The 24,420-nt window shown below is 48.1% G+C and overlaps 1 protein-coding gene and 1 long non-coding RNA gene across 10 annotated transcripts in view; one reads left to right on the top strand and one right to left on the bottom strand.

Moving 5' to 3' along the window:
- Positions 1–425: 425 nt before the first annotated feature.
- Positions 426–24,420, top strand: part of LOC112425994 (uncharacterized) — a 42,160-nt gene continuing 18,165 nt past the window's right edge. Inside the window, exon 1 of the long non-coding RNA XR_011618507.1 lies at positions 426–690. This is a non-coding gene — a long non-coding RNA (uncharacterized lncRNA). The remainder of the gene's footprint in view (positions 691–24,420) is intronic.
- LOC112425993 (endoplasmic reticulum membrane-associated RNA degradation protein-like) overlaps positions 4,263–24,420 on the bottom strand; it is an 82,466-nt gene continuing 62,308 nt past the window's right edge. For 4 of the 9 annotated variants that reach the window (XR_011618497.1, XR_011618499.1, XR_011618496.1 and 1 more), the window contains 2 exons: positions 8,532–8,657; positions 7,502–8,148 (listed from right to left, as the gene is read on the bottom strand). Coding sequence is in view for 2 of the 9 variants with exons in the window: in XM_071089402.1 (XP_070945503.1) it covers positions 4,944–4,948; positions 6,592–6,648; positions 7,934–8,148; positions 8,532–8,608 (354 nt within the window). In the remaining 7 variants the exon portion in view is untranslated. Of the gene's footprint in view, positions 4,949–6,591; positions 6,649–7,501; positions 8,149–8,531; positions 9,381–24,420 lie in introns of those variants that run through there. The other 5 variants (XR_011618501.1, XM_071089402.1, XR_011618502.1 and 2 more) reach the window with 5 other exon arrangements.

The raw sequence follows: 24,420 nt of genomic DNA, 5'->3' as shown, positions 1-24,420 counted from the left end.
TCACTCCTCGTAGCTCCCCGTCGCTCTCCGTTCATTCTCCGTCACTCTCCGTCAGGCATCGTCTACCTCCGTCACTCTCCGTCGCTTCCCGTTCATTCTCCGTCACTCTCCGTCAGGCATCGTCTACCTTCGTCACTCTCCGTCACTCTCCGTTCATTCTCTGTCACTCTCCGTCACTCTCCGTCGCTCCCCGTCGCTCCCCGTTCATTCTCCGTCACTCTTCGTCAGGCATGGTCTAACTTCGTCACTCTCCGTCACTCTCCGTCGCTCCCCGTTCATTCTCCGTCACTCTCCGTCACTCTTCGTCAGGCATCGTCTAACTTCGTCACTCCCCCACTCTCCGTCGCTCTCCGTCGCTCTCCGTCGCTCTCCGTCACTCTCCGTCAGGCATCGTCTACCTTCGTCACTCTCCGTCGCTCTCCGTCACTCTCCGTCAGGCATCGTCTACCTTCGTCACTCTCCGTCGCTCTCCGTCACTCTCCGGCTGCTCCCTTCCCCGCACGCCGGCTGCAGAAAGCCTCATGGCCTTTGCCTGCTGTAGCCCTTCTCCGTCCCTCTCCGGTGCTGCTGTCTCTGTGAGTCCCGGGTGATTTCTGCTCGGCCCGTGACTCTGTCTTCCTCCCTTCGCTTCTGGGAGAGTGGCCTGAGCCCTCCCGAGACGCCTCTCCCCGCTACCCGGCCTGACGGATGGTGAGGAGCGGGGGTCTGGGGGTGGTCCCGTGGGGAGGAGCGGGGGTCTGGAGGTGGTCCCGTGGGGAGAAGCGGGGGTCTGGGGGTGGTCCCGAGGGGAGGAGCCGGGGGTCTGGAGGTGGTCCCGTGGGGAGAAGCGGGGGTCTGGGGGTGGTCCCGAGGGGAGGAGCCGGGGGTCTGGGGGTGGTCCCGTGGGGAGGAGCGGGGGTCTGGGGGTGGTCCCGAGGGGAGGAGCCGGGGGTCTGGGGGTGGTCCCGAGGGGAGGAGCTGGGGGTCTGGGGGTGGTCCCGTGGGGAGAAGCGGGGGTCTGGGGGTGGTCCCGAGGGGAGGAGCAGGGAGTCTGGGGGTGGTCCCGAGGGGAGGAGCTGGGGGTCTGGGGGTGGTCCCGAGGGGAGGAGCCGGGGGTCTGGGGGTGGTCCCGAGGGGAGGAGAAGGGAGTCTGGGGGTGGTCCCGAGGGGAGGAGCCGGGGGTCTGGGGGTGGTCCCGAGGGGAGGAGCCGGGGGTCTGGGGGTGGTCCCGAGGGGAGAAGCGGGGGTCTGGGGGTGGTCCCGAGGGGAGAACCGGGGGGTCTGGGGGTGGTCCCGAGGGGAGGAGCTGGGGGTCTGGGGGTGGTCCCGAGGGGAGAAGCGGGGGTCTGGGGGTGGTCCCGAGGGGAGGAGCCGGGGGTCTGGGGGTGGTCCCGAGGGGAGAAGCGGGGGTCTGGGGGTGGTCCCGAGGGGAGGAGCCGGGGGTCTGGGGGTGGTCCCGAGGGGAGGAGCTGGGGGTCTGGGGGTGGTCCCGAGGGGAGGAGCCGGGGGTCTGGGGGTGGTCCCGAGGGGAGAACCGGGGGGTCTGGGGGTGGTCCCGAGGGGAGGAGCCGGGGGTCTGGGGGTGGTCCCGAGGGGAGAAGCGGGGGTCTGGGGATGGTCCCGAGCGGAGGAGCGGGGGTCTGGGTGTGCTTTGCATGGGGTCTCCCTGTGGTCCGGAGGGTGGAGCAGGGGGTCTGGGGCTGGTACTTATGAGAGGGACAGGGCTGTTTCTGTTTTTGGTCTGTTTCCCATCTGTCCTCGTGATCCGGACAGGTGGGGCATAATGGGAGGGTCAAGGTGAGGGGAAGGAAGGCGTGGCGGCCTGGTCCCGAGGGGCAGGAAAGGGGTTCGTGGTGCGGTTCTGACGTGTGACCCCATCCACAGGAGAATGGACACCTCAGACTCTCCCATCCCTGGCCATTGGCGTGGCCCAGGAGCTGCCTTCCCTGGCTGTGCTCGAGGCTCACTGGAGGGAACTTCGTTTTCATTGTGGGAAATTTTTTTTTTTTTTTTTTTTTTTGAGACGGAGTCTCACGCTGTTGCCCAGGCTGGAGTGCAGTGGCGCGATCTCGGCTCACTGCAAGCTCCGCCTCCTGGGTTCACGCCATTCTCCTGCCTCAGCCTCCTGAGTAGCTGGGACTACAGGCGCCCGCCACCGCGCCCGGCTAATTTTTTTTGTATTTTTAGTAGAGACGGGGTTTCACTGTGGTCTCGATCTCCTGACCTTGTGATGCGCCCGCCACCGCGCCCGGCTAATTTTTTTTGTATTTTTAGTAGAGACGGGGTTTCACTGTGGTCTCGATCTCCTGACCTTGTGATCCGCCCACCTCGGCCTCCCAAAGTGCTGGGATTACAGGCTTGAGCCACCGCGCCCGGCCCCATTGTGGGAAATTTTTAAAAAGTCTCTTACAGATTTCAGTGAGTTCAAAGCCGCCCGTGCGCAGACGTAGGTCCGTTCTTCGCCTAGCTTCACTCTAGCCTGCCGAAAGGAAATGGTAATAGAGCTGGAAAAGGTGTCCTGGGGTTGATTAGAGGATTTTCCGTTTCATCTTGGAAAGGGATATTGACGGGAGGCCAGAACTTCTAGATCCTCTTCAATTTCAGGAAATACTTTAAAGCCTGGACAATATCGGGAGGCCTTATCTCTACAAAATAAAAATGGAAAAATCAGCTGGGTGCGATGGCACACTCCTGTGGTCCCACCTTCTCTGGAGGATGAGGTGGGAAGATCACGAGCTTGGGAGGCTGAGGCTGCAGTTAGCTGTGATCGTGCCAGTGTACTGCAGCCTGGGTGACAGAGCAAGACGCTGAAAAAAGAAAAAGAAGGGAAGGAGGGGAGGGAGGGAGGGAGGAAGGAAGGAAGGAAGTAAACAAATGGCTCAGGCTCAGAGAGCTGTGTGTGGCCCCCAGCTCCCACCCCCACCAAAGGGCCTGCAAACCCACAGGGGGGCAGGTTGTCTTTAGCTGGAACCACAGAGACGGGGGGCCCTGAACTGTAGGGGTTGGGGTTAGGGTTAGGCTTTGAGGTTTGGGGTTATAGAATATAGATGGGTTTGGTCCTGGGAAAATTCCAGGTCTGGGTTTTGTGGTCGGGGGTTGGTCTCCGGTGAGATGCGACATGTTTACGGGGTTTGTGAGGTATGTACAGATGTGTACGGTGCTGTTGTTGGAATGTGTTCTCCAGATTTCATGTGTTGGCAATTTTGTGTTCCTTTTTTTTTTGAGATGGTGTCTCGCCCTGGCATCTGTCACCCAGGCTGGAGTGCAATAGTGTGATCTCAGCTCACTGCAGCCTCTGCCTCCCAGGTTCAAGCCATTCTCGTACCTCAGCCTCCCAGTGGCTGGCATTGTAGCAGGACAAGCCAGAGACAAAATTCCTCAGACACCAGGTTAAAGAAGGAAGGGCTGTATTCGGCCAGGAGCACTGACAGACTTGCATCTTAAGAGCTGAGCTCCCCGAAAAGGAAATTCCTGGTGCTTTTAAGGGCTTACGACTCTGAGGGGTTCACGTGAAAGCATTGTGATAGCTTAAGCAAGTGCGGGGAACGTGACGGGGGGCTGCATGCATCAGATAACAGACCAGAGAGTTTTACGGTGCTTCCTCATATGATGTCTGGAATTTACAGATAACACAAGTAGGTTAGGTCAGGGGTTAATATTATTATTATTATTTTCAACCACCAGGGCTGGGTGGTGGCCTCATGTTCGTTTAGCTATTCATCTTACTTCTGTATTTTTTTTTAAACGTTTTGCTTTCTCCCTTTTTCCTTGTTTTATAAACTAGGAAAGTGGGGGTGGGGAAGGGCAGGGCAGCAGGAGAACTGGTGGTCTCCTTCCTGAGGATTACAGGCACCAGCCTCATTCCTGGCTATTTATTTATTTTTGTATTTTTAGTGGAGATGGGGTTTCACCATGTTGGCCAGGCTGGTCTTGAACTCCTGACCTCAGGTGATCACCCTCCTCGGTCTCTCAAAGTGCTGGGATTAAAGGGACGAGCCACCGGGCCTGGCCATGTGTTGGCAACTTAATCCCCAAGTTCATGTGCTGATTGGAGATGTGGCCTTTGGGAGATACTTAGGATTACATACGGTCATTAGGGTGGGTCCCCAGTATTGGGACTGGTGGCTTTATGAGACAAGGAAGACAGACTGGGGTGGACAGACACTCTCTCTCACCCTCCCCTCCCCCGCCATGAGTGGACACGCTCTCCCTCCCCTTCCCCGCCCGCACACTCTTGCCCTCCCCTCCCCCGCCATGAGTGGACACGCCGTCCCACCCCCACCACCATGTGCCGCCCTCACGGGACTGGGATGCTCTGGTCCTTCCCAGCCGCTAGAACTGGAAGAAATACGTTTGGTTTATGATCTGCTCTGTGGTATTCTGTTACAGCAACAGAAAATGGACTAAGACACATGGTTTATAGGTTTTGGGTTTGGGGTTTTTAGGGTGTGGGTAGGAGTACCAGGCAGGGGTTAGGGAATAGGGTTAGTGTCAGTTTTAGGGTTGGGGGGAGGCAAAAGAGGCCACGGTCAGAATCAGAGCCAAGACTGGCTCAGAGCTTAGTATCCGGAGCCACCTCGTTGTAGCCTCCGTCGCCTCCTCCAATCTCAAACAATTCCACAGCTTCGAAAACCTCAAGTAAGGGCTTCCTGGAACGTGTCCACTGTAACCACCAGGTTTTCCAGTATGTTGTTTACACCCTGTAACCCTGTTACCTAGAACACTTCCCAGCAATCTTTAAGTTCTTCACCAGCACTCTGAGTACATCCAAAAGGCCAAGATGCTTCTTCAGGGGCGAATGTCACTGCTTTTTACAGAAGAACGCAAAAGGCAGGTTTGCAACTCTAAGTCTTTCTGCAAATGATGAAGCGTGTTACCTACTTCACTCGTTGCTGTGATGCATTTTCAGTTCTAGGTTCTCTTGGTTTTTGTTGTTTTTTCTGTGTGAACTCGACATCACTCACTCACTCTGAATGACAGAATAAAAGACATTGGTCATCATATCATATTTGGAAGGACAATCACAGCCATGAGACACAAAGCACTCGCAGCCCTGGGCCCAGGCCCCTGTCACACGCAGCTGTAACGGCCTGAATGGTCCTGAATGGGCCGTGCGCACCGCGGGGCCCCCACGCCAGGAGACCCCAAACTGCACCCGAACAGGCTTAAGCTGAGTGTGGCCTCCATGCCCGGGTTTACCCTGATGCCCTGAGCCCACGTGGTGTACGGCCAACTCCTCTTTCTCCGCCCCTGACTGGCCCTTGCTTTGCAGACACGCTTGTCTGCGTAGGGCCTGGTCTTCGTTCTGTGGGAAGGACTGACTTGCAGGAGAGGACCGGCAGGAGGAGGAGCAGAGCGGGGCACCCGTCTGCCCTGCCCAGCCCCTCTGGTGGCCTCGGGCACTGCACACTGACTTCGCAAACCCTCGCTCTGCTTCTGGGCTGCAGGCAGGTAACAATGAGGTCTCCAAGCTACTGCCCCGACTGAGCCTCTCAGCCACCCCTCCTGTCCCGTGACAGCCCTTCCCTCTCCAGCCCTGGCCTCCCGATTGTTCCTCCTGGAGCCAGCGTTGTAGTTGAACATTTGGGTGGGGGTGGCGACCTGCCCAGGAGCATACCCCAGTCAGGTGGAGCAGCCTCAGACACAGCCCCCAGCCCCCTGTCGCCATAGACCCAGTTTCCAGGCACTCAGGGCACAGTGGCCGGAGAACCCATAGCTGGGGAAAGGTCTCTCATGACGGGGCTCAGCTCCATCCCCAAACTACAGCCCCACCCTGGGGTGTCTGTGGTGATGGCAAACCAACCACAGATTTTGGGGGTACGACTGCTCACTTTGCCATGATATCTCCTCCCACGTGCCCCCGGCCTGGTGAGCAGACTGGTGGAGAGGGGAGGCCTGAGTCCTAGGGGTGGGTGGGCTGCAGGCAGAGCTGGGGCTGGATGGACGGTGAGTGGTGAGATCTCAAGATACAGAAGGGGCTCCTGCCAGGCACTGGGTCAACAGGGACCAGGGCGACAGAGACTGGACTCCCTAGCTGAGAAAGACCTTTGTCCACAAAATGTTGGCACCAGGACCTAACAATGAAAACAATAAGATAAAAGTACAAAAAGGCAATCAGCAGAGCAGCTCAAGGCACTGGAACAAGGACTTGTGTGACCCAGAGACAGCAGATCTCAAAGATAGAAGATGCAGGTCCCCAAATCCCCACAGGGGAACTGGGTTTCAGACCAGAAACTCACGTAGGGGGCTGTCCCGGGTCCCTAAAGCCCCACATGTGATAGCAGCTTCTGTTACTTAAGCCACACATCCTCCTTCTCTTCCCACAAGATCAGAACTTCCTGGGGGTTGAGGAGCCTCACACCCATCTCAGATTCCCTCTCCCTACTCCTCCCACCCAGGTGTCCTCACAGGACTGGGCTCTGAGCAGAAGGCTGGGTGGGACCCTGGGGGAGGATCCGGAAGGAGGCAGCTCTTCCTGGTCCAGGTGTGGGGCCTGCCTGTGGATGGCTGGAGCCCGTTGTTTTGGGCAGGAGGTGGCTGCAGGGCGGAGGCTGCTGGAGGGAGGGCTGGGGGCAGAACGTCGGAGGCAGGGCCCGAGATGGGCTCACTCACCGGCTATGGCCATCGTGCTTTGGCGTGTGTGGCTCCTCTGCCTCCTATCTTGAGCTCCTGTTGTGTTGGGTTAGGGTCAGGGTCAGGGTCAGGATCGGGGTTAGGGGTTACGGTCAGGGTCGAGGTCAGGGGTTAAGGGTTAGGGTCGGGGTTAAGGGTCAGGGTCGAAGTTAGGGTCAGGGTCAGGATCGGGGTTAGGGGTTATGGTCAGGGTCGGGGTCAGGGGTTAAGGGTCAGGGTCGGGGTTAGGGTCAGGGTGAGGATCGGGGTCAGGGGTTAGGGGTCAGTGTCGGGGTTAGGGTCAGGGTCGGGGTTAGGGTTGCTAGGGTCAGGATGGGGGTTGGGTTAGGGTTGGGGTCAGGGTCAGGGCCAGGGCCAGGGCCAGGGCCAGGGTCAGGGTCAGGGTCTGGGTCAGGGTTAGGGTTAGGGTTGGGACAGGGCGTCATCCCTCAGCTCACCTGAGACAAATACCTATATGATTGCTTCCTCTGCCCTGTGTAAAATGCAGCTTCACTGAGCCACACTAAGGAGTAAGTCACTATTCCTCTACCCCCACTCACAAGTCAATTGTGTATTCACCGAAAGGCTTATGAAAGACTCAAAACAAGGCCGGGCGCGGTGGCTCACGCTTGTAATCCCAGCACTTTGGGAGGCCGAGGCGGGCGGATTACAAGGTCAGGAGATCGAGACCACGGTGAAACCCCGCCTCTACTAAAAATACAAAAAAATTAGCCGGGCGCGGTGGCGGGCGCCTGTAGTCCCAGCTACTCAGGAGGCTGAGGCAGGAGAATGGCGGGAACCCGGGAGGCGGAGCTTGCAGTGAGCCGAGATCGCGCCACTGCACTCCAGCCTGGGCAACAGCGTGAGACTCCGTCTCAAAAAAAAAAAAAAAAAAAAAAAAAGACTCAAAACAATGCAATCCTTTGTCTCTTGTCCACCTATAACCTGGAAGGCCCCCACCTTTGTGTTTTCCTGCCTTTCCAGATGGAACCAATGTACACCTTACACCTACTGACTGATGTCTTATGTCTCCTTAAAATGTACAAAAATGTATAAAAGCAAGCTGCGCCCCAAGTACCTGGGGCACATGCTGTCAGGATCTCCTGAGGCTGTCACAGCACGTCCTTAACCCTGGGAAAGTAAACTTTCTAAAAGGATTGAGACCTGTCTCAGATACGTTGGGTTCATACTATCAGTTGTGAACTCCAAGTATATCAACACCTGTCGATGGGTTCAGTGAGGGGCCTACTGTGTGTGACTTCAGTGGGGACTGGAACTGCATCTGTGACGACTTCCTGCCCCACAGTGCCCCTCCAAAACAGGAAAGTGAGCGCACACCTACTCCATATACACAGGTAGTTCTGCCGCTGGCGAGACCGCAGCATCCTCTCCACCCACTGCCTGTGTCTCAGCTCCGAGGCAATGGTGACCTGACCAGACACGTGGTGACACTGCTTGCTGATGCTTTGGAGCACAACCAGCACTTCCAGCACAATCCTGGGGCAGAAGAGGGTAGGAAAGGGTGTGCTGCAGAGCTCATGGAGCAGCTGGGGCCACCTGCAAACAGAGCCAGACTTGGAGCAGGCATTGTGATCCTCACCTATACCTCACTCTCTTTCTGTACCTGCAAGGCTGCGGCTTTCTGGGAGCCAGGGCTAGCTGCGTATCACTGGTGGGTCTGCAGGGACAACCGGGACATACGGCAAGTGTTAATTAAATACACTGAATTGTGGCAAACAGAATGTGACATTCACAGCCTCATCAGATGTGCCACGCTTGCACAGAGATTGTCAAAACTGATCTCATAATTCCTCTTGGAGTAGTAACAGTGGGATTCTAAGACTACTTTAGAAAATCTAAAACATAGAAAATGTCTAAGTTTGCTATGCTAATCTGCAGAATCAATGTTTCAACAGTTGTCAGGATGTCCTGGAACTTACGTCTCAGTAGGAAGATGATCCAAGTCCTTTAAAACACAATGATTCTCAGGCACATGGTGATACAGCTCATCCGTCATTTTTGTAATTAAAGAGTGGCTGGCATTTGTTTCAGAATTATCTTCTAATCTGAAAAATAGAAAATATTTAAAGATACATGACAATTAAAATGCCCACATTAGTGCCCATGCACAATAATGGTTAATGGTTCACTGAGCAGCAACCTGACTGTGAATCTTAGTTTCCCCAAATATAAAATGTAAAAAGCCACCATCACGGGACAGTGGAGAAAGAAACGATGCCCTATGCCAAAAGCAAAGTCCAATGATGACTGATGACGAGACGATGAACCACCTGCGTATTCCTCCTGCTGAACAAGTATGTCTGCTGTTGTCTACGATTCCAGAATGCATGCCTCCATCCCCACTTCTCTCCTGAGCTTCAGACCCATCTTTCTTTCTGCCTACTCAGTAGTTCTCATGGACGCCATTGTCTACCCACAAAACCTGCCCCTCGTTCCATGTTCAGTCTCCACCAGGGCCCCAGGCCAGCTGGAAGATCGCGTTCAGCATCACCTGCAGCTCCTCACAGCCACCAAGGCCCAGAAATTCCTCCTTCCCCTTTTATCTTCCAACAGCCTCGCTAAAGAAGAAATGCTGCTGAAACTAACAGTACCAGACAAGCTTGATGTCAGCCAGGCCCCAGGATGCCACGTACCTGACTGCTTCCCAAGTGAGTTCTATGGGGAAAGGCAGCAGAGCCCAAACCCTGATACTCTCCTCACAGCTCAGCACCTGGGATGAAATGTTTTATTGAATTTGTAGATTTCACGGAAACTTCCTAGAAAATCTGTTTTTAGATTGTTATGGATGTTACATCACTCTCTAGAAAATACGTATCTATAAAATTATTACAAATTCTAAACATTTTAAAACCAGAGGGCAGGTGTCAGTTCTTCAGTACAGATGGGGGAAGGCTGGGGAAACCACCAGGGGATTGGTAGGGAGTGAACGTCTGGGGTGGCTATGACCATGTCCACAGGTTCTTTCGACACCTGCCATTGAGAGGGAGGACCCCACCAAATCTGTACGAGCTCTGGCGACTGGCCTGGAACCAGCAGAACACAGCAGGTGTGAAGATGCTGCGTGTTATGCAAAGCCATGTCAGAGGCGCAGGTGCCTCTCCAGTTCAGGCCGCGCTCGGGGTGCAGCCTCTGTCACCTTGAGACTGTCCCCATGAGGCCTCTGGCCAACTTCCAGTCTTCTCAGACGCAACATCCACGAAGCCCTGGGGGACCACAGCCGTCCACACCCAGGCCAGGCCACAGGACAGATCCCTCGGCAGATGCTCCCCATTTCTAACCCACTAGCACATGAGCAAGTCAAACGTGGCTGCTGACACCACGGAGCGTGAGTAGTCTCAACAGCAGGAATAACCGAAGCCCAGGATGCAAAGCTGCCTGAATACCTGTGAGATGCCAGGAGGGGGACAGGAAGTGGTAAGGACCCAAATAGCCACTGTGGGGCACAGGAGAGGATGGTCTGGAGCCTCAGCAGCTCTGGTTGGAAGACAAAGGCTGCCTTCTTGAAGCTCCTCTTCCTTCCTAAATCTTCCCTCCTCCCTACCTGCCCACCTCTACCTTCCTAAGGGCTTGCACTTGGAAAGCACGGCCATCCCCACTGGTAAAGCTGATCTGCGGCGCCAACGGGGAATGGCATCCGACCAGTGCAGCCCGATGCTCTGCCTCCAAGCCACACCTCCAGGAGGCTGTTTTCCCAACTTCACTGCTGACAACCCCCTTCTTACAGTATTTTCCTTAAGGCATTCTCAAGGGGGCCTCCGACTTCTCAAGGCACCATTTCTTTAAAGCGCCTTTGCAAATCTCTCCTGACCCACTGTGTGTTGATTTTACAGCTTCCTTTTGGAGGTAGTCTCATTTATGAATTTTCACCTGCACAGCTGTCACGATGCTTATATTCTTGGGGACGGTCTTTTTCATCCCCTTGCACTACCCTTGTATCCTCCCGTATGTAGAACAAAGCACCTTCGCTGATTGCCAAACTGGAACTTCCTGGCAGAAATGCTTAAAAAATTGTTTGTTTCAGTAAGTTAACAAAAGCTAGTCCGTGTAGGAGAAGAAAAACTGACAGTACTCACCACTGACAAATAAAAACTGCTCCCAGCTCTGCGTTACTGCCTACAGCAATAAAAGCCTGCCAGGGGATTCAGCAAAAACACTTCCCAGTGCTCATCCATTTAACACTAAAAACCTCAGTGCCATCAGCACTGCATTACTTTCAACTGTGAGACATGGAACTTGAGGCTCAGAAGACTGAGCAACCAGGCTAGGGCCACAGCAAGCGCCACGCTGGCTAGAAAGCTGGATCTGCCCAACTCAAAGTCTGACTCAGCAGGCAAACTGCACCCTTCCAGCATCTCTGCAAAAGACAGGTGGTTTCAGAGACGTACACACCCCTCCCAGCACCCTGCATTCGGCATACCTGTTTTTTAGGCTGAAAAACCGGATAGCAGCGAGAACTATAGCCTTCTTCAAGACTAATCAACAATTCTACTGCTGCTTTTTCCTAGTTTAGAGAAAACAGTGGCTACTATCGTGTTTGGGTAGACTTAGTTTTCTTCTATCGAACTGTAGGCCAATTCGAGTCCCCATTTCTCATTATCTTTCTTCAAACAATTTTTTGCAGCTAGAAAAGCAAACGCTGCATTAAAATAGGTTTCACATCGCAAGGAAATCACAGCCAACAAAATGATTTTAAATGGATACCATTAACAATAATAGATCACAAATGCCACACCCACCCTCTGTGCACAAAACTGGAGATGAATAAGAAAAAAAGGATTCCAAACAATTGGAAATTTAACTAGGAAATAGTTACTTAAACACTAAAAAACAATACAACTAAAGAAAAATCACATAATCATTTAATTGCTAAGCACATACATATTTTTACAAGCATAAAAATTACATTATTTGAAGCTGATATAACCACATAACTTAAAAATCCAAGTCAGTCAACTAAAACCTATGAGAAACAAAGTCAGTGAATTGATAGTTGACAAATTTAAAAATCTGTAACTACCTACAATTCTTTTTTCTTTTTTCTTTTTTTTCTTTTTTTTTTTTGAGACAGAGTCTTACTCTTTTTGCCCAGGCTGGAGTGCACTGGTGTGCGATCTCAGCTCACTGCAACCTCTGCCTCCCAGGTTCAAGTGATTCTGCAGCTTCAGCCTCCTGAGTAGCTGGGATTACAGGCACCCACCACCACGTCTGGCTATTTTTTTTGTATTTTTATTAGAGACGGGGTTTCACCACGTTTGGCCACACTGGTCTTGAACTCCTGACCTCAGGTGAACCACCTGCCTCGGCCTCCCAAAGTGCTGGGATTACAGGTGTTAGCCACTGCACTCGGCCCGCTACCTACAATTCTTAAAAGCACAAAACAAACAACTCAAGTAGCTAGATGTTAACTACGGAAGAAATGTGCTGGCCTTCCCTTCACTCAGATGTGTGAGAGCCTGGAGTGCACCAGGGAGTGTGCTGGGCAGAACACGGGAGGCACACACATGTGCCTGCACGGGTGATGTCCCCACAGGGCAGACCCACACGCAGCATATGTGTGCCACTGCAGAGCAGCGTATGTATCCCACTGCAGAGTGGCGTATGTGTGCCACTGCAGAGCAGCCTACATATCCCACTGCAGAGCAGTGTATGTGTGCCACTCTCCCGGCCCGCGGGATAGTCGAAGCAGGCCCTGGAAGAGGGGGTGGGAATTTGGGGAACAAGAGATACGAGAAATGGAGACAAGACAGTGCTCTGATCAAGTCTTCTTTAATGGCGGTAATGCAGTGCCTTATATACACTTGGAGGGAAAGGGGTTGGGCCAGAGGCGGAGATGATCTCATCGCAGAGGGCGTGACCAAGTAGGTATTGGTTTCTCTGGTCGAACGTCATGTTGCACCTGCGCTGTCAGGTAGTAATTTTCGCGGGCGCGGGAAAAATAGGTGAAGAAGAAGCAGGAAGAGCGCCATCTTTTATGAGGTATTAATACAGGGAAAAAAGGCAAAGATAGGGAGAAGGTGTGGGGTGGAAATGAACATAGCTCAGGCGTCTTCAATCGTCAGCTACTACTCGCTATGGCCGGGGCGTGCAGCTCCGGACAGGTCCCCCTTTTAATTATTTTATGATGAGAAAACAACCCCTCGGGAACTGCGCCTGTCTTAGGTTGGGTCAACTCATCCCCACCTTCTAGGCCCGTCATGGGATAAGGCAGCAGCAAAGGCGGCCCTCCTGTCTTAGGCTCCGATGGAGATAGTGTCCTCTTACCCGTCATTGACTGTCCAGTTCAGCACACAGGGGAGGTGGTCTTATTAAGGCAAATAAGACTCACCATTTTCAGTCATCTCAAGGCGATGATAATGGACCTGTATAGGTTTGGCCTGGAAGGCCTCGATTTGTTGTCTGACGAATGCCATAAGCTTATTAAAGATTATAGGCCCGAGAGTGAGAAAGAGTAGAAGAGTAAGTAAAGGACCAAGAAATAGCAGGAGATAGGGGAGAAGTCCATCGAGTCCAGTCCACAAGGGATTAGCGACCAAACCTTTTCTGAGCTCTTCTAGTTCTTCCTGTAAAGTCTTTATCTTATCTCTGACGATTCCGGATTTGTTGGCGTAAAAACAGCACTTTTCATTTCCATGACTGGTCTGGCATTAGGTAAGCTGTCTTGCCCGAGCAAGTCACCTGGGTGATTCTGTCTGACGGAGGTTCAGATACCTGTCCCCTCTGCAATCACAAGGCTGGCCGTATTGTTTTCGTAATAATTCTCTTGCCTTACGAGGGTCACCAAAACCTGCATAGACTGTCACTATGTTATATAGAGCGATTATTCTCCAAAGGAATCTCATGTTAGGCTTCATTTTCTGAAAAACAAAAAGGAAAGAACTTCTCAGGGAGATTTATCTTCCCTGGACTGACAATGGTTATGATTTATTTGTCTTACCAATCTTTCAGGCAGCCATCTGGCTGCATCATTTTTTTGTGAGAAGATGCATACTGAGCCTCTTCCCCAAATTAAAACTGGATCGGGGCCATGCCATGAATTATCAAGTGGATCTTTCCATTTTACCATTGCAAACTGTTTTTGAGATTCAGGATGCCAGAAACGATCGGCAGCCGATTTTCCATGACTGTCCAAATTTAAAAAATTAAGGATAAACAGGGCATGATTGAGTATGTTTCTAGGGGTACCCTTCACGGGGTACCAGCTCCCCCCTTTTAATTTTGTGATAACAGTTTTTAAAGACAGATGAGCTCTTTCTACTATACCTTGTCCTTGGGGATTGTAGGGAATACCTGTGGTATGTTTAATTTGTAGGGTATTACAGAATTGTAAAAAGGTTTTGGCTATATAACCAGGGCCATTGTCTGTTTTGATTTGTTTGGGTATTCCTAAAATAGAAAAGCAATGTAATAAATGAGCTATGACATGTTTGGTGGCCTCTCCTGTTTGGAGAGTTGCACTGATGAATCCACTATAGGTGTCTATGCATACATGGATATATTTTAGCTGACCGAATTCTAAGTGGTGAGTAACGTCCATTTGCCAAATTTCGTTGGGGATGAGTCCTCGGGGGTTAACTCCTAGATAGGGAACAGGCAAATATGTTATGCAGTTGGCGCATTGTTTAACTATTTGTCGAGCTTGTTCTCTGGTAAGTTTAAACATGAGTCTTAAAGTTTGGGCGTTTAAATGATGTAAGGCATGTGCTTTTTGTGCTTGTTGCAAATTGTCTGTAGTGACTGTGGCTATGATTTTTGTTGCCGCGTCAGCTGTTGCGTTACCTTGTGTTAAAGGTCCCGGTAATCCTGAATGTGCTCTAATATGCCCAAGAAAAAAGGGAGTAGTCCTTTTTCGAATAAGTTGTTGACATTGTAAAAATAGGTCAGCTGTGTCTGAAATGTTTAATTTGAGGCACGGTCTCTAAGAGGGGTATTGAATGAGCCAGATAGGTGCTGTCTGTGTAAATGTTAAGTGGCTGACAAGGAAAAGCTGATAGTGCTGCAATTATAGCTTGCAATTCGACCAGCTGAGCTGATGTATAAGTGGTCTGGAATTTAACGACTACATTATTATAAGTGTAAGCGGCAAGTCCTGTGGAAGATCCATCAGTGAAAATTAATAATGCGTCATTGAGAGGTTCTTTGCTGGTAATATGGGGAAACACAAACGCATGAAGTTTACAAAATTGAATAAGTTTGTTAGGTGGGTAATGGTTGTCAATCACGCCAGTATAAGAAGCGCAAGCAATTGGCCAGGCTTCCGTATTTTGTAACAGCCAATGATTGTGTGATTGAGTGTAGGGCTGTATAATGGTAGAGGGTTCTATTCCAAAGTATTTTCTACTGTTTTCTCTTCCCAAGATAATTAGATCAGCTATGGCATCATAATAAGGCAACAAAACCTTTTTAGGGGAGGAGGGCAGGTGTACCCACATAATGGGATTGTTCTGCCAAAATAGGCCAGTAGGGGTTATTGTTGTGTTAAAAATAAGGAATATTAATGGCTGAGAATAATCAATACTGGTAACAAATTGTGTTGCAATGGCATGTTCTACCTGTTGGAGTGCTATTAATGCTTCTTTAGTAATGGACCTGGGAGATTTTGGATTAGAGTCTCCTTTTAATATATCGAAAAGAGGTTTTAACTCTCCTGTAGTGAGTTTTAAGTACGGTCGAAGCCAATTTATGTCTCCCAGTAATTTTTGGAAATCATTTAAAGTTTTTAAATGATCACGACGTATAACGGCCTTTTGATGAATGATTTTGGGTCCATTAATTTGAAAACCAAGATAGGTGTATGGATCTTGTAATTGTACCTTTTCTGGGGCTATTTGTAGTCCAGCTGCTGCTAACTCTTGTTTGAGTTGAGCAAAGCACTGTAAGACTTGTTCGCCAATTTCTTCTGCTATTAAAATATCATCCATATAATGTATAATATACATTTGTGCCCACGTTTTTCTGACTGGCTCTATAGCAGCAGCTACATATTTTTGACACAAGGTAGGACTATTAGCCATACCCTGAGGTAAGACTTTCCATTGATAGCGCTTCATTGGTTGTTTAAAATTTGTAGATGGAAGACTAAAGGCAAATCTTTTTTGGTCAGCAGGATGAAGGGGAATTGTAAAAAAGCAATCTTTAAGGTCAATAACGATTTTAAAATATTTTTGAGGAATCGCAACCGGTGAAGGTAATCCTGGTTGTAAGGCACCCATAAGGATCATAGTGATATTTACTGCTCTTAAATCTTGTAAACGCAAAGCATGCCTACAAGACCAAAAACCTCATCACCTGGGTACATGGTAGATAAGTAAATAATGGTCTGCACCCCAGACGCAGCAAATCAGAAACTTGGAGGGCAGAGCTCTGCAAGCTGTGATTGAACAAGCCTCCCAAGTGAGTTTCATGCACACTGAAGGCTGAAACTCAATGAGAACCATTGTTTTAACCAATTAAAATACAATCTTCAGGTGGTTCATATACACTGCCAAAATTGAGAAAGCTTGAGAATCACTGAATAGTAATAATTATTTTCAGATGGTACTCGACAAATTTACAAAAACTGCAAACATGCAAGACCCGCCCAGCCATCCGCACATCCACTGGGATCCACTCCCACGATCACCCTCGAGGGAAATGAGACCCTCCTCCGTATCTTGCGGAGGCCCCGCAAGGTTAGAACAGGAGCTCACCTTTAAAATATGCTCTGTCTGAGCCACCGCAGCCATGACTTGCGAATCGACCTCCTTCCTATCTATTAAATCTCTAATGAGGTTCCAATAAGAGAAAACGGTCACAGGAATTTTTTCTGGCCCAAAAGTATTATAATAGTCCTGAAGACAATCCCCTACTCTACGCCATATTTTGATATCAATAGTTCCTTCCTGTGGGAACCAAGGGCAAGTATCTTTTACAAAATCAAAAAATTTAAACAAGTCATTACCTTTAACCTTTACTCCTCATATCTTTAAAGCCTCTTTTAATTGTCCTACATATATTTGATGCTGACTTAATTCTTGTCCCATTTCGGACGCCTCACTTACCTTCGATCCTGACGCGGCAGGTTCCCGCGGTGATCAGTTTAATTCCTTTTGTCTTTGTTAGCGGTCGACCATCCTTTGGCGTCCTCTTCCTCACAGAGTCCCTCGTTTCCAGGTCCGTGTTCGGGCGCCACGTCTCCCGGCCCGCGGGATAGTCGAAGCAGGCCCTGGAAGAGGGGGTGGGAATTTGGGGAACAAGAGATACGAGAAATGGAGACAAGACAGTGCTCTGATCAAGTCTTCTTTAATGGCGGTAATGCAGTGCCTTATATACACTTGGAGGGAAAGGGGTTGGGCCAGAGGCGGAGATGATCTCATCGCAGAGGGCGTGACCAAGTAGGTATTGGTTTCTCTGGTCGAACGTCATGTTGCACCTGCGCTGTCAGGTAGTAATTTTCGCGGGCGTGGGAAAAATAGGTGAAGAAGAAGCAGGAAGAGCGCCATCTTTTATGAGGTATTAATACAGGGAAAAAAGGCAAAGATAGGGAGAAGGTGTGGGGTGGAAATGAACATAGCTCAGGCGTCTTCAATCGTCAGCTACTACTCGCTATGGCCGGGGCGTGCAGCTCCGGACATGCCACTGCAGAGCAGCATATATATCCCACTGCAGAGCGGCGTATGTGTACCACTGCAGAGCACCTGGCTTCTGTTCCAAGACGTGAACCCATCTGAGGGCTTCTGAGGAGAGGATGACATGTTGGGGAAGGATCAGTCTGGCTGCTGTGTTATGACAAGGGGAAGGGCTCGCAGAAGTCGGTGGGCAGACCAGTCAGTGCCAGCGACATTCCAGGGAGGGACCAAGGCGGTATGGCCAGGTGGTGGCACAGGAGGAACAGGAAGAAGCAGATGTGGAACATATTTTTTTTTTCTTTTACTTTTTTTGAGACGGAGTCTTGCTCTGTCATTCAGGCTGGAAAGCAGTGGCACAATCTCGGTTCACTATAACATCTGCTTTCCGTGTTCAAGCTATTCTCAAGACTACAGGCACCCACCACCATGCCGAGCTAGTTTTTGTATTTTTATTAGAGACAGGGTTTCACCATGTTGGCCAGGCTGGTCTCGAACTTCTGACCTCAGGTGATCCACCTGCCTTGACCTCCCAAAGTTCTGGGATTACAGGCATGAGCCACCGTGCCCGGACTGTGGAACATATTTCTAAAACCTGTTCCAAGGACGTAGTATGAAGAGAGGAGAGGAATCTGAGGCTTCCAACCTGAGCAGCCACCTGGGAGGCTGGAGGTGCCACGTAGATGGAAGGACTTGAGGAATGAAGAAAAGGAGACACTGTGTCCCTGAATAAGCTTCAATATTGTGAAAAATGTCAATTATCCCTAACTCAATCCATGAGGTGTTCTTATTTGTTTTTGGGGTTTTATGTTTGTCCAAGTTTACACAGAATAATGACTATTAATTTTTTTTAAAGTAAAGCTAGACTCTGTACCTTACTCTCAAGATGAAATAAATTCCAGTTGGATCCAAAGACGTAAATGGAAAATAAAGAAAAAATAGGTAGGGCACGTTGGCTCATGCCTGTAATCCCAGCACTTTGGGAGGCTGAGGCGGGTGGAACATAAGGTCAGGAGTTCAAGACCAGTCTGACCAACATGATGATACCCCACCTCTATTAAAAATACAAAAAAACTAGCCGGGCGTGGTTGCAGGCACCTGTAATCCCAGCTACTCGGGAGGCTGAGGCAGAGAACTGCTCGAACCCAGGAGGCAGAGGTTGCAGTGAGCTGAGATTGTGCTACTGCACTCCAGCCTGGGTGAGAGAGTGAGACTTTGTCTCAAAAAAAAAAAAAAAAAAAAGAAAAGAAAAGAAAAGAAAAAAGAAAAAATAGAAGTACCAGAGAAAATGTATACCTATATTTTTAATTTTGAAAAGCAAAGATTCTTTTCAGAATGACTCCAAATGTGAAGCCAGAGAAAAGAAAAATCAAAACCTATGAACAAATAACAAAGCAATATGTATACAAATAAGGCTAATGAACCAGTGGGAAAAATGAAACTGAAATAAATGGAGAAAATACATTAATAGGCAATTAATGAAATAATTGTAAACATCTAGTAAACATAAAAAAAGAATGAAAATAAAAACATAATCTTGGCTGGATATGATAGCTCGTGCCTGTGGTCCCAGCTACTTGGGAGGCTGAGGCAAGAGGATGGCTTGAGCCCAGGAGGTCGAGGCTATCATCAGCCATGACTGCACCACTGCACTCCAGCCTGGGCGACAGAGCGAGACCCTGTCTCATTAAAAAAAATAAATAAATAAATAAAAGAAAAGAATTTAAAAAACCTTATTGATATCTTTTGTCTTAGAACTTTACTTTTTAAGAGTATTTACATAAGTGCCCAAATGAACAAAGATGTTCATTTCAGCATAATAATTAGGAATTTTCTACATCAGGAACATTACAACTCATCCATCAATGAAGGACTGCTTAGGTAAATAATAACATATTGATAAAATGGAATATCAAAGAGCTGACAAAAAGAATAAGGAAGAACAAAGATGCCAAAAACACACTGTTAATGAAAAATGCTAGCTATGAAACACAACGTACCTTCCTACGAACTCACTTTGGTACACTCATAGCAAAAATGAGCAACACTACCTAATTATTAACAGTAGTTATTTCTGGGAGATGGAATTCTTGAGGGCTGTTACTTTTCACTTTAGTTTTTCTATTTCTAGTAATTTTTCTTTGAACATTTAAACATTTTAAAAATAACTGTCAAATGTATAATCTGAAAAAAGATTAAAATGTCAATAACAAATATTCTAACCTAAATTATTTACTTTGAAATAATAAAAGAATTAGTTTATTGATGATGCAAATATCCTACTCCATCGATGCAGCAAACATCTGTAAAAATTTCCTAATATTTGGTTAATCCTGTTTTACAATTTGCTCTTTGATTTTCAATACTTAGCTGCTCTTACATACAAAAGCAAATGTGTTTTTAAGAAACAAGTTAAATTATTTTAGCTAAGATTAATATTGATTGATCTGTGATAGAGAATATAAACTTATGTGTAATCCAGTCACTTTTTTTTCTGATGGAGGATACCGTAACTCAGATATACTAAAAGATGATTAATAGTTAATTACATTTGAAAAATAAACTATATCCTTTCATAGCTGAAGGAGTTAATCTAATTAATGATTTGCTTCCCTGTAAATTACCTTAAAAACTGATAGTAGACCTTCATCAACAGATCTGAGTAACAGTACAACAGAAAATGCAAGCAACTGATTAGTTGTTTCTTTTGAAAATTCATGTAAGTTGATCTCCCCGTGGCTTAAATGATCTCTTATGCGGGGACCCTCCTGATGGTTCAGGAAATCCCAGAGAAATTCCTTTCAGAAATTAAACAGAGAAAATGTTTTGTTAGTATCCGCAGCAGAGAGCCGTGCCTGGTGTTGCTAACAGAAGGAAAGAGTGAATCCATCAAGTCCTCTGAAGCCCTGGGTGAGACCCTGCTGCGGAGAGCTGTTCTTCTACACCCACGGGACAGAAAAGGGAGCTGGAGAGACTGTGGGGGAAGGCAGAGCTGCCCAGGTGGTACTGGAGTCTCATGAAATTTCAGTCTTTCTTGTTTTCACAAGGGGTGCCTCACAATATCGCAGTTGGTTGTACACTCCCTGCAGTACAAAGAATACTAGTCTCTTCTCTTCCTTTAGCTCTTGAGAACAATATCACATGGCGGGGGACACGCCGTGCACTATTGGAAGTAATATCATTCTCTCTTTTTCTGGATAGTAGGAACAATATCTCAGGCGGGATGGACAACCCCTGTGATATTGAGAGTAATATCATCCTCTCCCAACGAAGATATTAGGAACCATATCACAGGGGGCGTGTACACTTCTTCAATATTGGTAGCGATATCATCCTCTCCTCCCTGGGTATAGGAAACAATGTGACAGGCGGGGTGGACACGCCCCACGTCTTGGGGAGTAATTTCCCTCCCTGGATATTAGGATCCACGGTGGACACACAGTGTGTTTACGATTCTGAGAGTAATATCATCTCCCCGTCTAGACATTACGAACAGTATCAAAGACGGGTGTACACCCTCTGCAATATAGGGAGGAATATCATCCTCTCCCCGCCTGAATATTAGGAACAATATCAAAGGAGTGTTTATGACCCCTGCGATATTGGGAGTAATATCATCCTCTCCTAGGTAGAAATTAGGAACAGCATCACCAGGGGCGTGTACACCCCTGCGATATTGAAAGTCGTATCATCCTCTCCCCTCTTGGATCATGGGAACAACATCCCTGGGGGGTGTACACTTTCTGCGATATTGGGAGTAACATCATCTTCTGTGCCTTGGAATATTCAGGATAATATCACAGGGGGAAGGGGTGTGTACATCTTCTGCAATATTGGGAATATTATCCTCTCTACCCGTGCAAATTCGGAAAGATATCACAGAGTGGGTGTTCACCTCCTGCAATATGGGGATTAATACCATCTTCTCCCCTTCGGGATATCAGGAAGACTATCACACAGGGGTGTACAGTGTCTGCGATACTGGGAGTAATATCAGCCTCTCAGCCTTGAGATATTGAGAAGAATGTCACAGGGTGGATGTACATCCCCTGCCATATTTGGAGTAATATCAACCGCTCCCCTCCATGGATATTTGGAACAGTATCCCAGGCTGGGTGTACGCCTCCTGCTCGACGGGGAGTAATATCATCCTCTCCCTCCCAGGATATTAATTACAATATCACTGGGCGGGTGAACACAGCCTGCAAATTATTATCATGCTCTCCCCCTCCGGATACTAGGAACAATATCGCAGAAGAGCTGTGCCCTCCCTGTGATATTGGGAGTAATATAATACACACTTTCCATGAATATTAGGAGCAGTATCACCGGGTGGCTGTCCATTCATTGCTATGTTTGGAGTCATGTCATACTCTACCCCGTTTATATTAGGATCAGTGTCACGTGGTGAGTGTACACCTACTGCGATATTAAAACTAAAATCATGCTCTCCGTCCCTGGATATTAGGAACAGCATCACAGGTAGGTGTACACCCCCTGCGGTATTAGGAGTAATAATATAATTAATTATTAAACATCAATGATCGATTTTAATAATTATCAATGATACTATTAATTAATAGGAATCCATTTATTAATTATGGATAATTATTTTAAATATATGATTATGCATACTTAAAATTAATTATTAACATTAATCATGTTTAACAATATTATTAGTTCTTAATATTAATTATTATTTTATTACCAGCATCACTTAGTATTGATTTAAGTAACATTATTGCTGATATCATTATTTTATTATTAACAGTGATATTACTATTAATTATTAATACTAATCGTTAACATTTTTAACCAGTATTAATTTTTACTATCTTTATTGTGATTATTAACATCGATGATTACTCTTAATTTTTCTTATATTTATTAATATTAATAATTAATAGACTTGTTCCTGATATCCGGTGGGGAGAGGATATTACTCCCAATATCGAAGAAAGTATACACCCCTCTATGATGTTATTCCTAATAGCCAGGGGGTAGAGGATGACATTATTGAAACTATCGCAGTGGGTGTACAACCCTTCGGTCATCTCGTTCCTTATATCCTGAGTGGGAGAGGATGATAGGACTCCAAATATCGCAGAGGGCGTGGTCCTCCCCCGTGATATTGTCCCTAACATCCAAAGGTGGAAAGGATGGCATTTCTTCCAATTTCGCAGGGGGTGTACACCACCCCTGTGATATGGTTCCTAATATCCAGGAGGTGAGAGGATGATATTAGTTTCAATATTGCAGGAGGTGTACACTCCCTAGTGATATTGTTCTTAATATCCAGGGACGGAGAGGACTATATCACTCCCAATAGAGCAGGAAGTGTACACCCTTCTGTGACATTGTTCCTAATAGCCAGCGGGGGAGAGAAAGATATTACCCCCAATATCACAAGGGGGTGTATACCTTATATCCTGGAAGGGAGACGATGATACTAGTGGCAATATCGTAGGGGGTGTACACACCCACTGTGATATTGTTCCGAATATCCAGAGAAAGAGAAAATGATATGACTCCCAATATCACAGGAGGTGTACATCCTCCTGTGATATTGTTTCTTATATTCAGGGGGAGAGGATGATATTACTCTCAATATCACAGGGGTTGTACACACCTCCTGTGGTATTGTTCTTAGTATCCCGAAGGGGAGAGCATAATATTACTCTCAATATGGCAGGGGGTGTACACCTCCTTTGTAATATTGTTCTGAATATCCATGATGGGAGAGGATGATATGACTCCCAATATCACAAGAAGTGTACAGCCGAGGCCAGGCACGGTGGCTCACGCCTCTCATCCCAGCACTTTGGGAGGCCAAGACGGGCGGATCACGAGGTCAGGAGATCGAGACCATCCTGGCTAACACGGTGAAACCGCGTCTCTACTAAAAAATACAAAAAACTAGCTGGGCGAGGTGGTGGGCGCCTGTAGTCCCAGCTACTCGGGAGGCTGAGGCAGGAGAATGGCGTAAACCTGGGAGGCAGAGCTTGCAGTGAGCCGAGATCCCACCACTGCACTCCAGCCTGGGTGACAGAGCTAGACTCCGTCTCAAAAAAAAAAAAAAAAAAAAAAAAAGAAGTGTACAGCTGCCTGTGATATAGTTCCTAACATCTAGGTGGGGAGAGGATGATATTACTGCCCATATCACACGAGTTGTAAAACCACTTCAATATTTTGCCTACAATCCTGAGGGGAGAGGGTGATATTGCTCCAAATATCGAAGAAAGCTTACACCCCCCATGACACTATGCCCAATATCCACGTTGGAAGACGAAGACATTACGCCCAATATTGCAGGGGATGTACACCCACCTTGGGATATTGTTCCTTATATCGAGAGGGGGAGAAGATGCTATTGCTCCCAATAACACAGGGGCTGCAGAGGTACACCCCTCCTGTGATATTGTTCTTAATATCCTAGGGAAGAGAGGAGGATACTACACCCAATATCTCAGGGTATGTACACCCACCCAGTGATATTGTTCTTAATGTACTCCACCTCCCACCACCAGGGATATCAGTCCTAATATCCAGGGGAAAAGAGGATAACATTATGCTCAATATCGCAGGGGAGTGTACACACCCTCTGTGATGTTGTTCCTAGTATCCAAAGGTAGAGACGATGATATTACTGGCCATATCGCAGGAGGTGTACACCCTTCTATGATACTGTTTTTGACATTCAATAGGGGAGAGGACAACATTAATCCCAATATCGCAGAAGGTGTACAGACCCCTGTGATGTAGACCCTAATGTACAGGGGAAAGAGAAGAATATTGCTCTCAATATCCCAGGGGCTGTAACCACCCTGCTCCCCGTATATTGTTCCTAATATGCAGTGGGGTGGAGGCTCATAGTACTCCCAATATCCCAGAAGGTGCACACACACCTGTGATAGAGTTCCTAATATCCAGCGGGAAAGAGGCTGATTTTACTTTCGATATCACAGTGGGTGTACACAGCCCCCAAACCCGGGGTATCGTTCCTAATATCCAGGCGGGAAGAAGATGACATGGCTAACAATATCGAAGTGGGTGGACACTTCTTCAGTGATATGGTTCCTGATATCCAGGAGGTGAGTGGATATTATTCCCAATAAAGTAGGAACCGTTCAGTTACCCTGGGATTTTGTCCTTAATAACCACAAGGGAGAGGTGATATTACTACCAATATTGCAAGGGGTGTACACGC

This window comes from Macaca nemestrina, chromosome Y (assembly GCF_043159975.1).
Source record: "Macaca nemestrina isolate mMacNem1 chromosome Y, mMacNem.hap1, whole genome shotgun sequence".
NCBI classification, from domain to species: Eukaryota; Metazoa; Chordata; class Mammalia; order Primates; family Cercopithecidae; genus Macaca; species Macaca nemestrina.
Note: the sequence above shows the minus strand (reverse complement) of the source record. Positions and strands in the feature narration are given on the sequence as shown.